This window comes from Microtus oregoni, unplaced genomic scaffold, assembly GCF_018167655.1.
Source record: "Microtus oregoni isolate MIOR12 unplaced genomic scaffold, Mior012 000029F_ref0000214, whole genome shotgun sequence".
NCBI lineage: Eukaryota > Metazoa > Chordata > Mammalia > Rodentia > Cricetidae > Microtus > Microtus oregoni.
In genome coordinates, this window is record NW_024543088.1 from 543,134 (window position 1) to 567,299 (window position 24,166).

The 24,166-nt window shown below is 52.3% G+C and overlaps 1 protein-coding gene across 1 annotated transcript in view; it reads right to left on the reverse strand.

The window, feature by feature from the left end:
* Positions 1-24,166, reverse strand: part of LOC121464955 (mitotic spindle assembly checkpoint protein MAD1) — a 319,326-nt gene that overhangs the window by 112,077 nt on the left and 183,083 nt on the right. Inside the window, exons 13-14 of the mRNA XM_041678089.1 lie at positions 16,893-16,949; positions 2,147-2,235 (exon numbers count right to left, since the gene is read on the reverse strand). Of these exons, the coding sequence (XP_041534023.1) occupies positions 2,147-2,235; positions 16,893-16,949 (146 nt within the window). The remainder of the gene's footprint in view (positions 1-2,146; positions 2,236-16,892; positions 16,950-24,166) is intronic.

Genomic DNA, 24,166 nt, shown 5'->3' on the forward strand with positions numbered 1-24,166 from the left:
TCCCCACAAACCTGATGCACTCTGGCCCACACCCCCACCAACCACACAAGAGGCCGTGGGGAGGACAGGCCTTCAGACAACACAGTGCCCATGGTATGAGGAGAATGGAGTTGCATTGGGGGCCATGCAGCTATCCAACACTGTGACTTTGACACTTGCCCACACCCAAATCCAAGTCCTCTGCCCACCAGCTGACACAGAGTTGTGTGGCCCTAAGGACCCCGTAGGGCAGTGACTGCAGACCAGCAGCTGCTTTACCTCATCTTCTCAGCCCTAGAGGTAGCACCTCTCACCGGCACCTCCCAGTCAGAGGCAAAAGAAAGCGGCCTCGACTCTGCTGTCCTCAGCTTCAGGTACCCAGGGTCTGCATGGAATATGCTTCCGGGTCCACTAGACCCACCCTCAGCCAGCCGCCCGCGAGGGTCTTTATCACAGAATAGATGTTGTGAAGTATCAGTGGGAGTGCTCGCTGTGTCTGCCCAGGAGCAGCCTCTCCAGCTTGGCTGAGTCTCACAACAAATGCTTCCCAGCACTTGGCCTGGGCACGGCTGCCTGGCCTTGCCAAGTTCCTCTGCCTGGCCTAGGCAGCCAGCAATGCCTGATGCTACAAATCAGATCATGTAGTTTTTCTGCTTTAAAATGCCTAATGGCTCACCATCACTCACAGGATGAAGATCACGCTACTCGCCCGGGCCACACCAATTCTCCAGACACTCAGCCACGGCACTAGCACTCTCCTCTTGCACCCAGATGCATGTCCCAGGAACCCTATCTCCAGACACCAGCTCTCACAGCACCACCCATAATTAAACAGCCACGAGTCCATGTGAATAATGTCCCCATTAAGCTATGAGCTGATGAAGATGGAGTGTGTGGCTCTGCTGGCCAGTCAATTATCCACTCCGCTCTGCCCTGACAGTGCACAGCACATGCCACGCTGGGACAAATGCAAACAAACAGCTCTGTGCCTGGTATCCCCACAGAGCTATTTTCCAGGCCTGGGTCTCTATGAGAAGTACTTTGGCAATGAGAGGAAACCTCTAGCCCATAAGAGTCTTCGGCACTATACAATGAGCGCTTCTGGAAAGAGGTGTCAAGAAGTAAGCCTTCCTTACTTTGACCTCAACAGCCCTGCAAAGCAGGGAGTCAGTCACCAGTCATTACCCAAAGAGAGACAGAAGTCAGAAGAGTCTAACAGAGACAGGAACCCCATACAGTCTCAGGGACACCAAGAGACCAGCCTGAGAAGATTGCCTCCCCTCCCCCAAGCTCCACGCCATCTCATCAAGACCCCAGTGTCTACAAGATTTTCTTGTTCCCTAGGTCCCCATAGCAGCTCCTAAGCCGTCAAGTCCTGAATGCAAAGCAGGAGGAAGGCTTGCAGGGGGTGATCAACTCACTCTGCTGCCTCTGACAAGATGCCAGGGCAGGGGTGACGGCCATCCCACAGTCGTTTTAGGCAGAAGCTAGAACAGCAGGCCAGGGAAGAAACTGATGGCAGTTCTGTTTGTGGTGACATGTGCCTGTAGTCCCCAGTGCTGGGGAGGCAGAGCCAGGAAGACCCTGGAGCTCACTGCCAGCCAGGTCAGCTGAACTGGAGAGCTCAGTTAGAGACTATCTCAAAAATTAAGGTGGAGGACATTTTCAGAAAACACCCTGCCACGTGCACACACATATGCACACGGCAAAAGCAGTAAGTTGTCTCCAAACAGGCACCAAAGGTGCCCTGCAAAGAGTCACACCCAAGGTTTGAAGCTTGGCCAGACTGTTCGTCTTTCTGTGAGGCAGTCTCTGAAAGATGCTTGCTTGCATCCTTCAATTTACTGCTGGCTGTGTGGCCCACCCCCCACCCATGCTAGGCCTGGTGCCTCATGTTGCTGGCAGCAAGGCACGTCCCAGTGGACACCCTGACAGGAGCCTCTGCTCCTCTTGAGCGTGGAGAACCAAGGCTAGGAGGACAGCTGTCGGTGCTGACCTGAGATGTGATACTAGGAAGGCCTAGCCCAGTGGAAACAAGGGTCTCAGCAGACAACGTAACAGAAGCAAACAGCCTTGGGAAGGAGACAAAGCAAGGTCTCTGATGGGCTCTGCTCAAGCTCTAGGGAGTGACACATGGGCAGCCAGAGGCTAAGAGAGGAGGCCATACCTGAGTGCATCCACCTCCTCCTTGCAGAATGGGAAGCTGGTCTCAGTTGAGCTTGTCTGGGCCCTTAGCATCTTTAGCTCCATCTCCAGCTATAAGGAAACACAGGGTAAGTGGTCAGCCTGTACAGAGACCCACAGCCCAGGTCCCTGATCCATCTCCAAAGTCCTGAAGTCTGTATTTGAACATCCCTAGGGGAGATGCCTAGTGTGTGCTGGGGGCCTGGGAAAGATGGTTGTCTGGCCAGACACCCCATAGCCTAGACCCCTAGGTCACAAGGCATTCTGAGTCAGGTAAACACAGTTTTCTCTTTCCCCATGCTCCTGATCCAAGATTAGGTGGGGAGACAGACATTCACGCACTGAGGAGAGCTGCAGAACCTCAAAGACAGAGAGGGACAATGTGAGCAGAGATCACAGTCTAGAATTACCATTGCTGGGATGGAACGTCACAGCATTTTCTACAGGGTGATATGAACTGCCTGCCTGTCTTGGGCCGTGGTCTGCAGGCTACTCTACACATCCGATGGGAGGGGTGGGGTGCAGACAGGGAGCCAGACACATCCCAGGCACAGACAACACAGGCAAGCTCAATCAGCCAGACTCAGGGGGAAAGCAGATGGCTGCTGAACCAGTGGCTTCCTGAGCAGCAGGAAAGTCACCGGGAGCTGACCCTTGCTCCCTGCGTGTCCTCAGCCCCATTCCTCCAAAGAGATGCACACGGGGCCTAAGGACACACTGGAACTTGACAGTTATCTAGGCAGCTGGCCAGTGAATTCCTGGGATCCACCTGTCTCCACCTCCCTAGTGCTGGGATTACAAGTCCACATTTTTGCATGAGTTCTGGGGACAGCACAACACTTTACTGGCTGAGCGATCTACCTTGTCCCAAGGATGGTGGTCATCTTAACATGCTGCTGGTTTTTGTTCCTAACACGCTGACACTGTCATCGATGGTACAGTTCCTCCATGGTGAGGCGCAAGCCACACAGTGCTTACTTCCAGAATCCCTCCCTTGCCTCCACACGCAAGCATGGCTTATGTGCTGTGGCAGGCCTCACGGTTTTGAGAATCTGATGGAATGGCCCCTGAGACTGGCTGTGCTGGAAGTACTTCCTGTTTCTTATTGATGGAGAAGGTAACAAGACTACATGGTGCATGATGCTACAGCAAGAGCTGTGTGAATGCATGTGTGTGTGCTCTTGCATGCACACGTGTGGCTATGCACATGTAGCCTCAGTGTGGATGTGTAGTCCAGAGGACAACTTGCAGGGATTTTTCTCTCATTCCACTGTATGAGTCCTGGAGATCAAACTCAGGTCATAGGTTTGGTATTACCTGAGGACCCATCCTGCTGGCCTCATAAAGAGCAAGTCCTCAGTTGTAAAGCTCTCTGGCGTTGGAGAGACTGGTCAGATACACATGCATGCTCTGCGATCATGGAAACAGTTGTCTCTCTGTGTACTTCCATGCTCCCTACAGAGTGCAGTACAGATGTCCTTGTGTACCTTCAGTACTGGGAGGAGCATCTGCCCGCTTCCTGCAATGCTTTCTGGCTTGAATTCAGATGAGGCACGAATAGCTGATGCCTGCTCAGATGCTTACAAATGCCAAGTGGCCTTGGCAGCCACCTGTTCCAATTTCTTTGGTTCTGAGTGGAACTCATCAGAAAGTCTTTTCCTTTTAGTAGCAGAGTTTAGCCCATTCATATCCTGCTATCTGTCTGTACTGATGTCTATTGCATTGGGCTCCAGTGCTTTCTGCCTTCTGTCTTCTGAATGTGTTTCCTTTTGTGTGTCTTGCTATTCAGCATTTGTGCTGCTAAGTACTGCCTGCTTTATGCTGCAACCATACCTTCCTGTGCTGGACTGTTCCTAGGACATGTCCCATTGAATGTCTGACTAGTTAAGTATGCCACCCTCCTCACTTGGTAACTGTACACAGTTGGTGACAGATAATGCCACATTTTTACCCGCTGGGCCTAATGCCCAAATAAAGCCTTGTGACTTGGTGTGTCTGGTGGCTCAGCTCCGACACAGTGCACTTAAGACTTCTTTCCCCAGAGTGGGCAGTTGCACTCCTCCCTGGGGCCCTGGACAGATGAAGGTGACAGTGGGGCTCCCCCTTTCTATTCTGCTCACAATGGTGACTCATGACATTTCTGCCTCTCCCTGGCCAGGCCTCCATCCCCTCCTCACACCACAGACCATCAGAAACCCACCATGAGCTTTTAAAAGCTCTATTGCTTACAGACAAGTAACCATGCAGGCTGTGGGCCGACTTGGTCTTTTTATTCTTGTAACCCACACCTTATAGCCAGTTATAAGCTCTCTCTATTGACAGCAGGAGCCTATCAGCCCTAATCCTCTGGTGGGTCCCAAGACACAGTTAAATATGCTTCCACGCCTTCATGGTGACTTTCCATCTGTCCCACAGCTTCCCTGGCAATGGTGGAGAAGCCCTTGCTTTATTCCCTCATCTCTGTTGCTTCTTTCTAAACACCTGCACCCTGCACTACCCGGCACTCATGGCACTGTGAGTGTGCATGTACTGCACATTCTAACTGCTCATAGGAGCTGCATCAGCACACCTGGCACTCAGGGATGCCGTGTCTACCCATATGAACTACATCTTCCACATGACAGACATGGCTCTCACAGCCGATGCTGTTTGGCCTCTGCCATGGCTCTCCCTCCCTGTGCTCTGTGATCTCCTGCCTCCCTCCTGGACAGCTGCATTTCCTCACTCAGCCCCATCATTGCTGCTCTGGGCCTACACATGTCCCAGGTTCTAAGTACAGTTAAATTCCACTTTCTGACAAACTGTGAGCTCAGGGTCAACTTCTTTGCCTATGGATGTCTCCATCCTGCTCCCCAGACTCCTTCCTTTGATCTCCTATCAGAGCCAGCTCCATACCTGAGGTGACATGGAGGGGAGAACAGGCCTCTTACTTTGCTAGGAGTCAATCTCACAGCCTTGCTGCAGGTACAATTAGAACCACTGTTTCCTCCATTGAGACCCAAGACTTAGTCTCACAGCAAGCATGACCTGCGTCTAGCCATAGGAACAGGGACCCTAGTGCCCACTGTAGTCCTGTGGACCAGGACAGTACCTGAATCCTGCTCTAAGGAGCTAAGGTCTGCTGGCCCACTGCTGCAGCCTAAGGTCTAGTACTACCTGGCAGGAAGCACCCCACCAACAAGCAGGTTACCTGATCCTCCCCTTACCAAGGTCTCTTCCTGAAGCCTGTGCCCCACCATCTCCTGGCAAACAGCTTTAAGCAATCCACACAATGCTGGTCCTCCACCAGAGGACATGTGCCTCCTGCTTGTGGCTTGGTTCTGCTCTACAGAAGTTTGCAGTTTTGTTTTGATTCCTGCCACTTCTGCATGGTCTGCAGGGAAGGAGTGGGAAGTACTGGCTCACATCACAACATTCAGAGCAAACATGGACCCTCTCATTTGCATCTGCAGCCTCAGGTTTATGCTCAACAACCCCCCACCCCCACGAACAATTCTCTTCCCCTACTGAACCTGCAGCAGGTTCCTAGCCGCTATCTGGTAGCTGGCCCCCCACCTCACTGTTCAGCACTGGCTTCCACTGTGGCCACTCTTCTGACCCACAGCATAGGCCAATGATTGGAGCATAAGCCCACAGTGAGGTTCTGACCTAGAGTCACCTCAAACCCAGCTCTTTAGGAGCAGCACATCAAGTGGGCTTCATTTTTATTATTTGCAGTGTTAGGGATAGAACCTAGAGCTCTACCAGTGAGCCATACCCCAGCCCCTCACTGGGGGATTCTAGGCAGGGGCTCTACCACTGAGCCATACCCCAACCCCTCACTGGGGGATTCTAGGCAGGGGTTCTACCACTGAGCCACACCCCAACCCCTCACTGGGGGATTCTAGGCAGGTGCTCTACCACTGAGCCATACTCCAGCCCCTCACTGGGGGATTCTAGGCAGGGGCTCTACCACTGAACCACACCCCAACCCTTCACTGGGGGATACTAGGCAGGGGCTCTACCACTTATCCCCTCCCTTGCCTAAGACCTTTCCCTTCACCACCACAATTCATATCCTGTCTCTACCGTATATGTCCAGTATAGCCACAGTCATCCTATCACACATTTGTTCTACAATGTGTCGTGACAATCTGCCATCACCTGGTTTCAGGCCCTAGGACCTTGGCTTCATGAGGCAACTCCTGTCCTCCCTTTTGAGGGCATCTGCTCCCTTCCAGCCAAATTTGGGACTGGTAGACAAGGGAAGAAGGGAAGAGATCTAGTTGTGCATGAATGTTGTAGCCTGTACCTATTTTCTACTTCACTGAGGAAAACCTGGGTCTAGAGTCAGTTATAAAAACAAGAAAACATGGGACTAATTGGATTGCGTCTTCAGGGACCCTGCCAAATGCCTCAAACCATGGGCCAGATTCCAAACTCATCCTGCTAAAAGGATTTCACACACAAAGTGCTTTTTGGAGGGTTCTTTTGCAGCTGAGCAGTGGGCCCCAATGCACATGCCTGCCAAGTGAGGGGGGAACAAGGTGAAGAGGAGCCCTGTGCATGCTGGGTGAGGGTTGCTTCACCACCTGCCACTGCCCCATCTCCGGTTTTGTTCAAACTGAATGTCCTAGAGAGGCTGGCACTGCCCACTCTATTCTCCAAGACCAGTTGGCACTTTTCTGGCAGGGCAGACACTGCTCCTGACATTCTCCACATCCGGGTGGAGCTGGACACCAGGCTCTGGGGACAGTGAGCATGCATCTCTCAGTAGGCTATGCTTGTTTATAATGGGGCTGGGGATGCTGCCTGCTGCCCATCAAGACTGTGGTTCCTCGAGAGCAAACATTCACCCAGGTCTGCGAGCTATAGGTAGAAGTTGAGGATGGCTGCTCTTCCTAGCTAGGCTCTCCACCTCCAGGCTCCTATTGCAGTGCTGTCCTTCCTACTGCATACCATTTAGGCTCCAGGACTACAGAGCAGAGAGCAGGGACGGTATCCCAGGCCTGGCACGATAATATGATGACGGACACACCAGTCCCTAAGGTGGGGCAGAACTCACTCTAAATCAGGGCAGGGAATGTGAAGGATCCAGCCTGCCACTGACCTGAGCAAATGACATAGACTTTTCTGGGGCCTCTGTCTTTTTCCATCCTAACAGCCCCACCAAGGACTACTATAGAATCTAAACAGCACATTGACCAACAAGCCTATCAGACCAAACTCCCAAATGCTGGTCCTGCTGCTGTGCCTGAAGGAAGACCCTTTTACCTCCTCTCTCCTGCCCCCTGTACCTATGCTGCCCACTCATGAATCAGGCACTGAAACTGCAGACACTATGCTGCCCACTCATGAATCAGGCACTGAAACTGCAGACATAAGTGGAAACTAGTGGTACATGCTATAATCCTTGCACTTCGGAAGTAGAGAAAGGAGAACCAGCATCAGCTATGTAGTGAGTTTAAGGCTATCCTGGGCTCATGAGACCACATCTCAAAAATACAAAAGGTACTCACAGAAATATCCAGGGTAGAACCCACATCAGCTTCTGCTATCAAAGCATCTTTACACCTCATGCTGGCACACCTCATCACAGGTGCAAGGACGCACCACACTCCTCCTTTGGACCAGGGACATGACGTGATGTTAAAACTCTAACTTCTGTCAGTTTCTGCTCTCCCCTACCCTGTTCCTCATCTGAGCTCTCACGGGCACAGTCGGGCAAAGGCTGAATGAGAGGAAACGCAGGTGATCTCAGGGTTTGGCTTTACTGAAGACAGCAGGCCTGCTGGGGCAACATTCCCCTAGGACGTTTTTGTGATCTCTGACTTCTCAGTGTGGAGAAGGGACAACAATAGGGCCCCTGCTCTAACAGCTGGATGAACCAAAGACTCTTGGGTCTCTACTTGGGCCAGGTCATGTCTGAAGGAGTGCAGAGGGAACCACAGGGTGAGCACTGTCTCTGTGGGAGTCTTAGAGTCTAACTTCAGTCAACCTGGGGCTGCCATACAGGAAACCTCGGTGCAGGGGGAGCAGGTAGAGCTTGGGTCACGGGGTCTGAGTCAAATAAGCAATCTACAGTATCACTGTAATTCTATTGAAACTGCAAACACTGGCTGGGGGTGTGGCTCGGGGACAGTGCATGTGCAGCGCTGAGCTGGATTTCCATGCACAGGGGAAAAAACAGAAACAACAAAACAAAACAGAACACCACCTAAAACTGGGTTGTTGTTGTTGTTGTTTTTTTGTCTGTTTGTTTGCTTGCTTTTTCATTTTTTTATTTTTTTGCTTATGCTAAAATTCATAGGAAACTGCAAGGGATTCTGAATAGTCAAGGTGATACTGATGGGGTACAATGGCTATTTTTCTTGTTGCTACAACAAAATCCCTGACAAAAGCAACTTAATGAAAGAAGGTTTATATGGCTCACAGTCTAAAGGTACACAGTCCATCACGGTGGAAGAAGCGTGAGGTGGCTGGTCACATCACATCCACGGTTAGGAAGCAGGGAAAGATAGACACTGGTGCTCAGTTCACTTTCTCCTTTTAATTCTGTCCAGGTCCCTGACCTAGGGAATGATGCCGCTCACATCTGGGTGGTCTCCCTACCTGAGTTAACCCAATCTAGAAACTCCCCCAGACAGATAGACATGCATGGAGGTTTGTCTTCTGGGTGATTCTACATCCTGTGAAGTTGACAATCAGATTTAATCACATTGCAGGGGTGGGAACACAAAGTCGGAAGGTTCACATAAACCTAAGAGCAGGACACAAAGACAACAACTGAGGCACTGGCATAATGAAGAAGTCACAGGCTGAATTAGACGCAAGTCCAGCAATGAACACAAACTAGTATGGCCAGCTGGTCATCAATGAGACTACAGAGCGGGGAGAGGACAAGTGAACATACATGCACACACGGGAGTGAGGCTGGAGCCCTAACTCATGCCATATTTAAAAAAAATTACTTAAAGTGGATCAGAACTAAAATGTGAGACCAAAGTCACTAGAAGGAAAATTTACAGAAAGGAAAGATGGAATGAAAGACACATGGGGGAGAATGAAGGACTGGATCTTCCCAGCTTTGGATCCAGCAATGGTTTCTGAGCTATGACAATAGATAACGTGGGCCTCACCACTACATCACATTTCTGTTTGCCAAAGGACGCTGGAGTGAGAACGGTCTACAGGATAAGCTGCAGCATTGCTGAAGCTGAGCTCAGAGAGTGGTCAAGTGTGCAGAATACATGAAGAACTAACCACACAGCAGAACGCACAGCTTGGCGATGGGGTGAAGGGGGGCAGGATGCAGCTCAGTTGGCAGTGTGCTTGCCAATTAAGAACAAAAGGCAGAGAACAAATACAGGCCACTTCCATCATTCCTTGTATTGGAACTTCATCTTCCTGGCTAGTCTGGTTGGAGGCTACTCACCATGGCAGCTCTCACAGAAGCAGACTCTGATCCTGTTCAGAGAGCTGACCTCTCATGTGTGATTAAGATGAACATCCCCGGGGATTGCAGGAGGCTGTCTGGTGGCTGAGACCCCCTTCCTCTCCCCATGTGAGAAGCCCTAACACTTAAGACAGAGCTCTCTGGCAGCTCAGGAAGGCACAAATTCAACCTACAGCAGAACCAGGGATGCTCTTCCAAGAAAACTGCCCACACTGAGCCCAGACACCCACTGGCTCTGTGCAGCCCAGCCCCGGGCCCTGCCCTGCATCTCTATCCATAGGCCCCACCAGCTTTCTGCTCTGCCCTGAAGCATCATTGAGATTCAATTCTAAGGATGCTCGTGGCTGCCTCCCCAGCAAGACACAACTCTCAATAGAGATCATGTGTTGTGGTTTGAGTGGTTCATGGTTTGATTCTGGGAGTCATACTTAATTCTACAAAGTAATAACCAGAGCAGGAGCTCAGCGCCCTGCCCTTTGGGCCAGCAGTTGTAATTAATGAAGCCGCTGCTGGGCACCAGTGTGAGCATGCCCATCTGTATAATATGCCTAAGCAGTTTTGTCATCCAATGTTCGATAGACAACAGTCTCCATCTGGGCCAAGTACACAGATGGTGATGACGGGACCAGGGCTAGGGCTCTGGAGGGCTCTCAAGCTACCACCAGCTCTCTAAAGCCTACTCTGGGAAGATGTCTCAGGTCTCCAAGAGGTTACTCTGAGATGACAATGAAAATTCTGAATGGAGTCCACTGTTCAGGTCGGCTCTAGGCCCACTGGGACCCAGGGAAGTGTCTGAAGTGCTGCTTCTTGGTAAAGGGAGAGAGGGGCCTTAAGCTGAAGTCTCTATTTCCTCTTCAGCCTGGAGAAAGATATGGGGTACCTGAGGCTGCATAGCCAGTGCCAGCCACCAGGCACCTCGCTCCTGGATGCAATGGGCCACCTAAGTGGGAAGCATTCAGAGAGGCCAGCTTATAGTTTCTACCCAGGACAGCCAGCTCATCACTCCAAATCCACGAAAGGGAATTCTGGCAGCTCTAGAGGTGCCCAGCCCAGGGAGTGGGCTGCTGCAGAGCAAGCTGGCTGAACCCCATGAGGGATAGATAGGTCAGCAGCTGGAAGGCAAGTGGCAGGGTATGCGCTGAGTCTGTGTAACTTCACTCTAGGGACGCCACAGGCCAGGCCTGGAAAAGTCCAGTATCTCAGATGCAAAGGACTGAGACAGAGTGGAAGGCTGAGGAGGTCCAGAAACAATGTGAACAGCTCTGCCAGCAGGACACACTGGAAACTATCAACCCATTTTAGTGGGGCTTCTGCTCCTTCTATTGAGCATGTGCAGGGTGCACCCTCAGCAGGCAGGGAGGGTCTAGGGGAAGACATTCAGGTAGAAAATGGGGCAGTGACCACTAACTTGGTCATGCAAAACAGCAGGGTATCTGTCCCCTTCAGGGTAGTGGCATGAGGAGGGGGGTGACTGGACCCGCAATGGGGCCAGTTCCTTCAGAGCTTCCAATGTGCAAAGCTGGGTTGGGAACCAGGAAACAACTTCCCTAGAAACCTAATTGGCCACTGGGCTCTTGGCTTCTAGATGGTAAACCCACGAGCTTCTGCTGCTTTCAGCTGCCTGGTGCTACATGCCTTTGTGTTAGCACAAGATCAGCCCAATGTAAAACCACGGAGCCTTCCTGTTCCCTCAGAACAAGCCCAGGGAAGCAAGAGCTCAAGGACACGCTTGCACAACGTGGCACCTGCCTCAGTCTGCATGCCGTGCCTGCCAACAGAGGCATATACTCAGAATGGGAGAAAGGTAGGAGCTTCACCACCAGCCCTGTGGAGGACCACAAGAGGGTTCAACTGTGGAGTCAAGTACACAGACCTTCTCATGACATGTCACAAAGAGCCTGTTCCAACAACGACAGACACCACAGAGTGGCAGCAAGTTAACTGGCCATCCAGCCTGCAGAACCAGTGCGTAGTCCCCATGGGAGGTTCCCTACACACCATGTCCCTCCAGAATGTGCTGCCCAGTGACACATCAGGATAGTCACTGAGACAGGATGAACATGTCAGTCTCAGAAGCAGGATGGGCTGACAGGAAGTGGTTGGCTGGGGTCACACTGGCAGGCTGTGAGCAGGCCAGACATATGGGGAGAGCATATGAAACAATGGTCCCCAGTACTCATTTCTATGACATCCTGACTCAGAATGCCACCCTAAACAGGCCTTTCCCAGATAGGCTGTCACACAGCCCTCGACTCTTATGAGCAGCCAGAGCTCTAAGAGACCAGATGCTGGGGATCACACACTGCACACAGTCCTCAGAATACAGGTCCTTCTCCATATGGAACCTAAGGGCCTAAAGTGCTGGGATCTTCCCCCCCACCCCCAAGATTTAGGGCTGGAGAGACGACTGCTATTCTTGCAGAGGACCAGTGGTAGCTCACAACCACCTGTTAACTCCGGTTCCAGAGAATTCCAACTCTCTTTAAGGTAGATATGACACATACCTTTAATTCCAGCACTTGGGAGGCTGAGACAGGTGAATCTCTATGAGTTCCAGGCCAGCCTGGTCCGTGGAATGAGTTGCAGGAGAGTGAGAACCCAAGGATACATAGAGAGACACTGTCTCAAAAAAAATTGTTATTTTTGTTTTTATGCATGAGTATTTTGGCTACACGTATGCATGTGTGCCATATGTATGCCCAGTGCCTGTGAGACCAGAAGAGGGCATGGATCCCCTGAAACTGGAGTTACAGATGGTTGTGAGTCACCATGTGGGAGATAGGAATGGAACCCTAGGTCCTCTGTAAGAGCAACAAGTGCTCTTAACCACTGAGCCATCTCTCCAACACCCTCCTATGCACACACAGTCTCTTGTTTATTTGTGATCAGGTCGCATGTACCCCAGGCTGGCCTTGAGCTTATGATGGAGCTGAGGATGAACTTCTAACGTTCCTGCTTTTACCAACAGAGTGCCAGGATTATGTGCATGTTCCACCGTACACCACGCAGTGCAAAGAATGGAATCCAGAGCCTCATGTCTGCCCAGGTGAGCACTTGGCCAGCCAAGGGCCAGCCCCCTGCTGTCAGTTCATCACCCCGAGCATCTGCCTGTGAGGAGAATTCACCTGTAATGTGCTCCTTTCTGGATGGCCACAGAGAGGGAAATGATATGCAGAAGTTACCCTCGGAGATGGCACAGGGTAGAGTGAGCGAGTGGTCAGCAGACGTACCAGACCCATTCTACCACAGTCTCTTTGGGGGCACAGGCCCCCTCCTGATCTACTAGCTCCATTGGGAGTAAGGCACAGAGGGCAAGGAGGAACCATTAGGGGGAAATGGTAATCAAGAGAAATGACTGCTTAATTACACTTGATGGGGTGGGGGTGGAAGGGAGATGCCTGGTAAGACAGAAAATAAATCCACATTTCTAGCTCCCTGAAGTCTATAAAATATTGGAGGCTTTTTATGGTTGTAATCAAAAACCTCATTTCTCTAGCCACTGCTAGCCGGATCTAATTAGGGTGAGGCATTCTAACAACGCAAGCCTGGCCCGGGACGTTGCTCGTTGTGGTATTAATTGCATTTAAAGAGGAAGTATGAACCACACTCAAGCTCACTAATTAGTGTGAGGTTACTAATTAATAACACAAAGTCAAGCTGCCTTTGTCCTGCCATTAGCGATTAGCTCAATATGGCACAGCTCTCCTTCTACCACTTGTGAACAAGCCTGGAGTCAGATTCCAGCAGAGGGCTGGGAGCTGCAGGGATCAGGCCAAGTACCCAGGCTGTGCCCCTGATCATGCTGGATGCCTGTGTGGTTCCTCTACATGCAGGTCACAGGAGTCTCCTGCCCAGGGTCAGATGGTACTGGCTCAAATGCTCCATCTCCACATCTCAGCCTCAGGAAGAGAGGGCAGGCTGAGCAGCCCACTGCCAGCTCCAGGGTGCACTTGCTCCTTTGTCTCTGGTCCTTCTCCATGAAGAAAAGAGCTACTAAAGCCTGAGGAGTTGGCAGGCAGCGGGCACCTTGCAGGCAACTCACTTGTAACCTTGGGAAAGAGGTTACAACCAGAGGAGGGTGGACCCGGGGCCCATGCACAGGGAATGGGAGGGGAGGTGGCCACCACAGGCTGAAGGTAAACAGGATGTTAGAGGGGGGCCTTCAGGCTGGCTTCACCACAGTTCCCTGGGAGACACTGCTAGGCACCTGTCTTCTACAGGTCTAAGGACATGAAATGACATCAACTGCATCTCTTGGGAGCCACAGCAGAGAGAACCAGGAGCCACAACCCGGGCGGGGGGCACTGGAAATGCAAGTTTAAGTCTAGAAAAGGGGGCAGTTGTTGTGGGTGTGCCTCTAATCTGAGCACTCAGGAGGCTGAGGCATGAGAATCACGAGTTTGAGGTTAGCAGCCTGGATTACAAAGTGGGACCTACACTCAAAACACCAACAACAGGGCTGAGACGAAGGTTCCGTCATGAAACACTACCTCACAGGCAATGAGGACCTTAATTCTGACCCTCAGGACCCACATAAAAAGCCAGGAGTGGTGGATAATGCTTATAATCCCAGCAATGGTGGGATGGGAGGTGGAGAGTCAGATCCCTGGGGCTCATGGACTGGCTAGCCTAGCCTAGGTGCCAACGTGCCAGACCAATGAGAAACACCTGAGATTCTCATCTCACGTGCATGCACACACACATTCATATGTGCACACATGCACTCAAATATGTACTAACAGACACAAAGAAACAAAGTAAGTAATAAGTAATCAATAACATGGAGGAAAGAAAAGTAGTTGCCAGCAGTGAATGCAGCGGTGAGGGCTTCCAGAGGGGACAGAGAATGAATGACTGGGCATGGGGTCACTGCTGTGTGGTGGAGCTGGACATGTAACTTGTGCGATGCACTGCTCAGCAGAATAGTGCTCCTGAGATGCAGGTCTGCTGCTCTGAGGAAACCTCCCTCACCAAGCTCGGTGTGGCCAGGAGACAGGCTGCAAAGATGCCCCTAAACCCTGCAGCATATGCAGGAAGGATGGAGACTGTGAGACAAACACACGTGTGACCAGCTATGTCACAGGTCCCCAAGAACTGCCACTTCTCATTTTCCTCTTAAATGGGAAGGAGACGAGAAGGGAAATAAATAACTTGAAATGACCTAAAATTAGGCAATCAGAGGCAGAGATCAAACACTGGGCTGAGGAGGCAGCTAAGGCTGCAACCCTAAACAAACACGAAGAAAATCTGCCCCAGGGGCCAGCATCCCATTCAGCAGCATCAGAGAGATATGGGCATCTTAGAGCCTGTGGCACCTGCCCCTCTCTCAAGGGTCAAAGACAGCCATGTTTCACTATAAGCTTGCATTGACCATTGTCTTAGGGTTTTTGTTGCTATGATGAAACATGACTAATGGCAACTCAGGAGAAAAGGGTTTATTTCACTCACAGTTCCATATAAAACATCATCAAAAGCAGTGAGGGCAGGAACTCAAACGGGGCAGGAACTGATGCAGAGGCCATGGAAGAGTGCTGCTTACTGGTTTGCTCCCCATGGCTTGCTCAGCCTGCTTTCTTATAGAACCCAAGACCAGCAGCCCAAGAGAGGCACCACCCACAATCGGCTGGGTTCCCCCCCCCCCCCCGCATTGATCTCTAGTTAAGAAAATGCCTTACAGAGAGATCTTATGACTGCATTTTCTTAATTGAGGCTCCCTCCTCTCTAATGACTCTAGCTTGTGTCACGCTGACATAAAACTATCCAGCACCACCATTGTCCCCAAGTCCCCTACAACCAGGGGTAAGCAAAAAGGCAGGGCTGGGCTACAGAGATAGACCAGGGAGAAAAAGCACTTGCTATACAAGCTAGAGGACATGAGTTTGCTCCTCAGCACCCAAATGAAGCTGGAATTGGTAGCAAATGTCTATAATCCTAGTCCTCCTTCCTATGGAAGGATGGGGGTGGAGACAGAGCTCACAGGACAGCTAGCTGGGCACACAGTGGTAATGAAACACTGTCTCAAACAAGCTGGAAGGCAAGGGCCTATCTCCTCTGACTAGATGCCAAGGTGCATACGATGTCAATACAGACTGACACAGGTCAAGTCCCACCCTGTCAGAGACCCCAGGATTCTAAGTCAATCTCTAAGGGGGTCCAGGCACTATTGTTTCACAGGTACTAGGAGTTTCAATAAGGGATACAAGATGAGAGGACCAGCGAGACTTTAGCATATGCCACTTTGTGTACCCCACAGTCACGCACCAAGATGTGGAAGCCTGTGAGACGGACTTCCAGGAGCTACCTAGTACTAAGTGCCCAGGAACAGCTTCTGCACCCTGCCCCTAAAATGGACACAGGACCTACAGTTCCTCCAAAGTGACATGGGAAATACAGGGCAAGCAGCCTTGCTTCTGTGCAAAGTGGACCCTGGGTGACAGCAAGCTACTTAGCCACAGAACCCTGGGCCTGGCATGTGCTTAGCACAACTCATTTCTAATTCTTCTTGGCCTCGTGTACATTATGAAAACAAGGCCCCCGGGGTACATTCCAATTCAGGTCAACACCAAGGAAGCCAGGCGTGTTGATGCACAGAACATCAGGGTCTCCCCGGGCTGTGCAGACTGATGCTTAGCTCACAGAAACTCCACACCCCTGCACATGGCTTCCCCAAGGCAACAGCAAACAGGCCACCACTAAAGGAAGCTGGACACTTGGATCACAGGGATGAAGCCCAAGAGGCCACACGTGGAGACAAAAGGGCTACCTCACTAGGCAGCCCACAACCAACACTGTCTGGGTAGAACAAGGTCATACCACCCCTGACAACCTCCCAAAGTTAGAGACCCACCCCACCCACTGACAGATACCACGCTCCGTAGTCCACAGACCCTCCTCCACACTCACTGCTAGATATAACACCCCACAATCTATAGGACCACCCACTCTTTGCTCCCACACTCTAGACCAGAGGCTTGCCTGGCCTGCCACCTCTGACCACAGCCCCAGGCACCTTCCCCTCCCCCATGCTATCTTAACTGCCAGCTACCAGCTGACTGGCACTCCGCTGCTTAGGCCCTGCTTGGTCACAGTCTGACTCCCATGCTGATAGCAACACATTGTGTCCACAGCACCTGGTGAGTGGGTAGTGGGCACACCCAGCATTGTACAATCTCCCCTGGTTCTGTATTCCACCATTGGTCTCTCCCACGCCCAGATCAGAATCTCAACTGTAGCCCAGAACCCTCAGAGTCCCACAAGCCCACACAGCACCAAGTGACCCCCACTCAGTACTCACCGTGTCGGCTCTCTGCTTCTGAACCCCAAGGTCCTCCAGGGCCTGAGACAGCTGAGCCTGCAAAATAAGACCAAGAGGATCAGGGTTGAGGGGAGATGCCTGCCAGCCTTGGGGTGAAAGGCTCACCTCAGCCTCCAATCCATGCTGAGACGGCTAGGGCCACACTGCCACCTTTGTCAGGCCCTGGGTAGTGTGAAATCCTAAGCTCACAGCAATTCCTGCTGTGCAGCCATACATGGAAGAAGGCCTGAGGAGGAAGTCGGCCAGCCGCCTCCTGCAGTCTCCCATTCTAGAAGCACTAACTAAGGTAGGGGCTCCCCAGCACAGTCACTGCAGGCAGACTGGGAAGGGGCAGGGCAAACCCCTACCAGGGACACTAGGCCTACTGTCCCAAAAGAAAGAAGGCTGTGCTTGAGCAGCAGGAGCAGCAGCACCGACTACGAGTCCACAGGGCTCTACACCCAGAGAAGGACTGCCTCCCAGAGGGTGCTCCCCCCCCCCCCCCCCCCGGGCTTTAGCAACCAGGTAAATGGAGCAGGCTATTGGAGGCTGCCCTGCTGGAGGCCGCAGCAGAACAAGCACAGACTCAATTCCAGCACAAGGCTGCGAGAGCCTAAGGGTCAAGAGCCCAGACCTTGGCTTCAGGGTGCCACGGGCTCCGTCTTCTTGAACTCACAACATTGCCTCCCACTGTAACAGCACACACATCTCAGTGACTGAACACATCTGTTCTCACAGGCCCTGGTAGAGCCTTCCCTGGCAGGCAGTAAGTGGCATGGCCAAGATGCTTACAAAAATACATCCCAACCACAGGTAGCTGCTGTGAGCCATCTATAAATGTACACCACTTACAGAGCAAGGATGTGGTCACTGTCACTGAGCTGGAAGGACGCTTCCTGCCCAGAGCAACAGAACTACCCTGTTCTCAGCTCTGCAACAGGCAAGGGAACTCCTTCCTGTGCTCTGTCTACTGTGAGGATGGCCCTCCTCCTCTGGGGGCTGCCACAGGCTGGGCACCCTGCAGACACCAGGGCGACTCGGTGCCTATGGGTGTTCTCCTGGCACACCATGCCCTCCCGCAGAAGAGCTTTTCTTAGGAAAATGAGTCCAGAAGCCAAACGTCATGAATCGGCCAGTGGACAAGGCAGGATTTGAACTTGGGTCTAACCTGTGACTCTCAAGACTGGAAGAACTACAAGGCCTACATGTCTATCACCAGAGCACATGATCTTCCCCTCTGGTTTTGGAGCAGAGGGGATGGAGGACAGGGACTGGCATCCCCTGCACCTGACTGGCCTCAAGGACACACACGGATCTGCTACAAAGTGGTGAGGGGAAAAACAAACAGTGTGACAGCAGAGCGGGCAAAGAGGCAAACAGACATCTCCCAAAAAGGAAACGCACACAGAAAGGTAATTAACATGGTTAGCAATTAGCCAAATGCAAATCAGGACCAACAGCGAAACACCACTCTGCGAAGACAGGGCTGGCAGAGCCCAGGAAGTGCTGGGGCGCTGAAAGGGAAAGGGATGGGAATTAAGCGAGTCTCCATGATGGTGACAGTGGCAGCCAAACTGAAGCAACTCGGATGACCTGGCTTCTCCGTAGGGTTTCATGTCTCATAACCTACCCCAGGTATATCTTCAAAGGACTGAGAGACACACGCCTGGGCTGAGGAAATGGCTCAGCGGATAAAGCGCTTGCCACATAATGGTGAGAATCTGAGTTCAGATCCCAAACGGCCATGTAAAAGTAAACACAGTAGCACACATCTGTAAACCCGGCTTTCTACAATGAAATGGAAGGCAGAAGACAGATAGGACTCCCTGGAAGTTCTCAGGCCAGCTGGCCTGGTGTTCAGAGTGTGAATAAGAGCTCCTGCCTCAAAGACACGGAAGGTAAAGACCAGTGACCTCGGCATACTAGAATGCACTCTCCCTCTCTCCAGTTAGCTTTAACCGTGGCATTGGCCAAGGTAGGGTGGTGACAACCTTCCTTCTATGACCACCACATCTGTAGACAGAAGAGGGGCTGGCGGCCACCACAGCTCCACTAGCACTCCCTCCAACACCTGCATCAGGAGATCAGGAGATAACCAGAGTTCCCCAGAGGACTATTAGAAAACACTTACTCCAGACAGCCATGCTTGGTGGGATAGTTAGCCAGAATCAAACACTATGCACATGACATGGCTCCCCTAGCAAGGGTTTCGTCTCTTGGATCAGCCGAGCATGGCTGGCTGAGGAAGCCTTCAGAGCACACGGCCTGGGAGGACAACAGAGTAAGCAATAGCTCTGCTGTGAGAGACTGTTGTGAGAAGAAGACAGCTCAGTCATTACACCTACATCCAGAAGGCAGGTCCCTTCTGAGATCCTAGGTCATGCTCACCAGAGAGCACCTTAGTGAAAAGAGGATGGCTGGCTGTGAGCATCGTGTCTGTTCTCAGAAAGGACAGAAGGACAGAGTCCTGTTGGCAGCCGAACACAGAGCCTCTGGAGAATGCTGCCTCCACCAAGACAGTACACATGATGGCCTAGGCCTTGCCAGGAGATACAACACAGAGCTGAGGATGGAGGATGGGTGCAATGCCCAACAGTGGGGATGGGCAGTCGCAGGGCTCATGTTGCAGGTATCTAGATCGAGAAAACATCTCCTTGTGGTGGCATCACAGTGAGTGTCCTACCCTTTGCAGTGACATAAGGGCCCATATGCTCGTACTTTCTCCTGAGACTTGAAAAGAGGGACAGACAGTCTATACATAGGAAAACAGCAGCAATTCACCTCAGTCCACCAGCTGTGCCTCATCTGTCCACAGCTGGCCCAAACATCTGGGCCACTGGCTAAGGCAGGCAGTTTGACTATCATCCCTCTGTTCACATGGCACTAGCTACCAACTCTGCCCAGCAAACTACTACCATGAAGGGGGCAAAGCCCAGCTTTGAGGCTACGCACAGGGAAGACTGGTTGGCAGACTGGTCCAGAGACGGGCCCAGGCTGGATATAGTAACAGTAGCCCAGGACAGGCTCTAGAGAGGCAGACAACAGTGCTGGGCCAGCACAGCTGTAGTTGTCTCAGGTGTGGTTAAGGTGACAGGTAGGCTAGCACACCTTTCTTACCCCAGCAGAAGCACTGACAGCGCTGGCCATGGTCCCCAGTCAGGCCCTGGGGACTGTGTGTGTTCAGACACAAGCCCTGGACATGCGCCACCTGTGACATTCCATCCTGCACAGAAGCAGGGCTATTTTTATCCTGAAGTGAGAAGCGGCGGCCTGATGATCTAGCACCCCTGCAGGAACACAGACAGCTTGGAGGGGGAGGCAGTAAAACCTGCAGAGGATGCAGGCTGGGACAGGCCATCCCAAGCTCTGAAGGGGGCTGGTATTACCTTCTGCAACACCACAGCATAGCCTAGCTGGGAGAACCCCTGAGACAAGAATATAAGCTCTATATGGACCCAAGCAGGCAGAGTCTGCCCAAGGACAGAGTTAACACTGAAGAAGCCAAGACTCAGAGGCTCGGCTTTTCCTTGGGGTATGAGTGTAGCCATGGATGCAGGAGTCTCTCCCTTCTACACGGATGGCAGGCACAACACCTGCTTCTGGGGGCTGCAGAGCAGCCAGCTCCTGAGTAGACAGCATACTCTGGCATTCAAAGTTGCAGACTGTGATATGGGTTATGGGAGTGGAAGCTCTGAGGGCAGCAGTGGGCTCTGCTGGAATGGAGGAGACAAATGGCCCCACCCTATACCATCCCACTCCATTCAGGGTTAGTGATTCCATAGAGACCACTCTCTAGCAATCCTAGGCACTTAACTTGAGACAGGAGATTCCCAGGCTCCAGCCCACACAATGGATCCAATATTGACAGGGGGTCCTGGTCTACAAGTGTTCCCACAAACCCTGCAGGGGTGCTGACGGAGCTCAGATCTGGGAACTGCGGTGGTGGACAGTCAATCTGGCATGCAGCTGGGATTCCAATGGCCGCCTATCATCTGTGTGACCTCTACAAAGGCTGTCTTAACATCTGATCTCAGCTCTTAAGAGTATTTGTCCTTTATCTATGAGATGGGCCCAGTGGGCTAGGGCTATAGGCAGTGGCAGAGTGATTTCCTGGCACACATAAGGCTCCGGGTTCCTCCGGTGACTCCCTTCAACCTCCTGGATTCACTTCTTGGAACTCTTTGGAGCTTCTCCACCATGCTGCACCCACAGTGCGGTCCTCTCACCAGAAAGCAGCATGCCAGGGCGTTTGTGAGGAAGTCTCCATGTAGCTAGCAGCGCTGTAATCTGTTTTAATTAAATACGCTGGAAACACAACTCAGGTGACGCGTGGCATCCAAGTGCCACACACTTGTATTTATGGCTCCGTCGACAGAGGACTCGTGATATCTGCTTCCAACCTCCGCAGCCGCTTTATTAAATGGAATAAATAAAATCCGGGCAAAATGGCAGCAACCCTGCCAGAGACGGGCTACTGGGAGTCTCCCGCTCCACATTTCTAGTTTGTTTTGCTGAGCTGATTCTGCTGGAATCAAAGCATGCCTTGTGCTGGAACTGCTGAAGGACATTAGTCCCAGCCAGGACTGTCCTGAGAGGAGGGCCTGCCCACCCATGGCCATCCCTGGGGCTGGCACATCTGGCAATGAACATTCCCAGCACACACACACACACACACACACACACACACACACACACAGAGAGAGAGAGAGAGAGAGAGGGGGGGGGGGACAGAGGGTAAAGTGGCTACCTCACAAGAATGAAAGCATGAGTTCAGATCCCCAGCACTCATGGAGAATGCCACGTTTGGCAATGGGCACCTGAAGTCACAGTGTGGGGAGCTGGGGACTGAAAGAGCCTGTGTACTCAACAGCCAGCTGGTCTGGCCACATCTGAACTCCAGGTCAGGGTGAAAGGAAGGCTCCAACATTGGCCTGACCTCCAGATGCACCAGTAATGGCATGCACACCCATACATGCACATGGAAACACATGGAAAACAGAAAAGACAAACAGAAGGGAAGACTAGGAACAAAAGTACAAAGGAAATAGGTGAAGGGGTGGAGAGGCAGAGAAAGAGGGGGGGCAGCACCACACACCCATGATGAAGCCTTGAATTACCTCATGACTAGTGATACTCTTCCTGTTTCCCTGGGCCCTCCTCCCTCTTGTCCATGAAACTGGGGAAAGAACATGCCTGTTCCTCGATGGTTGATGTGCAGTCAGACCCCACACTAGGGTGCTTCCTTGCACACACCTCTCCACTTTCCAACAACCCAGGACTGCACACATAGGCAATGTGAGGGCTCACTCTCCACTCTGCACTGCACAGGCAATGTGAGGGCTCACTCTCCACTCCGCACAGCACAGGCAATGTGAGGGCTCACTCTCCACTCCACTCCGCACTGCACAGCACAGGCGATGTGAGGGCTCACTCTCCACTCCACTCCGCACTGCACAGCACAGGCAATGTGAGGGCTCACTCTCCACTCCACTCCACACTGCACAGCACAGGCAATGTGAGGGCTCACTCTCCACTCCACTCCGCACTGCACAGGCAATGTGAGGGCTCACTCTCCACTCCGCACAGCACAGGCAATGTGAGGGCTCACTCTCCACTCCACTCCACACTGCACAGCACAGGCGATGTGAGGGCTCACTCTCCACTCCACTCCGCACTGCACAGCACAGGCAATGTGAGGGCTCACTCTCCACTCCGCACAGCACAGCACAGGCAATGTGAGGGCTCACTCTCCACTCCACTCCGCACTGCACAGGCAATGTGAGGGCTCACTCTCCACTCCACTCCGCACTGCACAGCACAGGCAATGTGAGGGCTCACTCTCCACTCCACTCCACACTGCACAGCACAGGCAATGGTGAGGGCTCACTCTCCACTCCACTCCACACTGCACTGCACAGGCAATGTGAGGGCTCACTCTCCACTCCACTCCGCACAGCACAGCACAGGCAATGTGAGGGCTCACTCTCCACTCCACTCCGCACTGCACAGGCAATGTGAGGGCTCACTCTCCACTCCGCACTGCACTGCACAGGCAATGTGAGGGCTCACTCTCCACTCCACTCCGCACTGCACAGGCAATGTGAGGGCTCACTCTCCACTCCACTCCGCACTGCACAGCACAGGCAATGTGAGGGCTCACTCTCCACTCCACTCCACACTGCACAGCACAGGCAATGGTGAGGGCTCACTCTCCACTCCACTCCGCACTGCACTGCAAGGCAATGTGAGGGCTCACTCTCCACTCCACTCCGCACTGCACAGGCAATGTGAGGGCTCACTCTCCACTCCACTCTGCACTGCACTGCACAGGCAATGTGAGGGCTCACTCTCCACTCCACTCGGCACTGCACTGCAAGGCAATGTGAGGGCTCACTCTCCACTCCACTCCGCACTGCACAGGCAATGTGAGGGCTCACTCTCCATTCTGCACTGCATGTCTTCCCTGAAAGACACTACTTATGTCCCAGACTTGAGCCTGCTTGCACAGCTGCAAGGAACATGTGTGTGTGGGGGGTGTCTTTAAGGAAGGAGGTCCACGAAGTTACGTAACATTTTTACTGTGTCAACACAAGCAGCTCAGCTAATAAACTCCTGACAAGACTTTAAAGCCCTCCAGGCATGAACCATTTCCCAGCTTCTGTTATATGAATTTGACTGTCCGGTAAGGCAACAGAAAACTATCTTACATGGCTGTTGCTCTACAACCTGCAGCAAGACCATCAAGCCCTGTGAGACCCATCCATTGGCCTGGGAACACAAAGGGTTGGATCAAGACAGGGCTGCTGTTCAGCGTCCCAAGATGATGCCTGGCCCCCTCATCTCAGCCATTCTCCAGTCATTCCCCCCCAAGAGGTGCTAAGCTTATTCTGGGTGTAGCTCTCAGACCTGGCAATGAGTGAATTCTCTAGAAAGCACCCACCAGGCATGTCAACATACTCATGGGATGGGGAGAACAAGAGACGGGAAGGTTTTGTTTGGGCCACCTTTCACCTTAGACTTCAGTTTTCCTAACTGCAAAAAAAGACACTGAGCCCTGTCCCCAGGAGTCTGGAGAGATCCTGAATAAGGCTGCGCAGACTGCACTCACAGGTGGCAGGTGACATGTGATTAACAGAGTGACCTGAGATGGTCAAGGTGTGCCTGCTGAACCCCCCAAGTGTGATAAAACCAAGCTGTGGCTCCATGTGCTTTCCTCAGAAAGCTTGGGGCTGGTGGCGACAACAAGCATAGGCCGTGGATCCGCAGACCGGGCA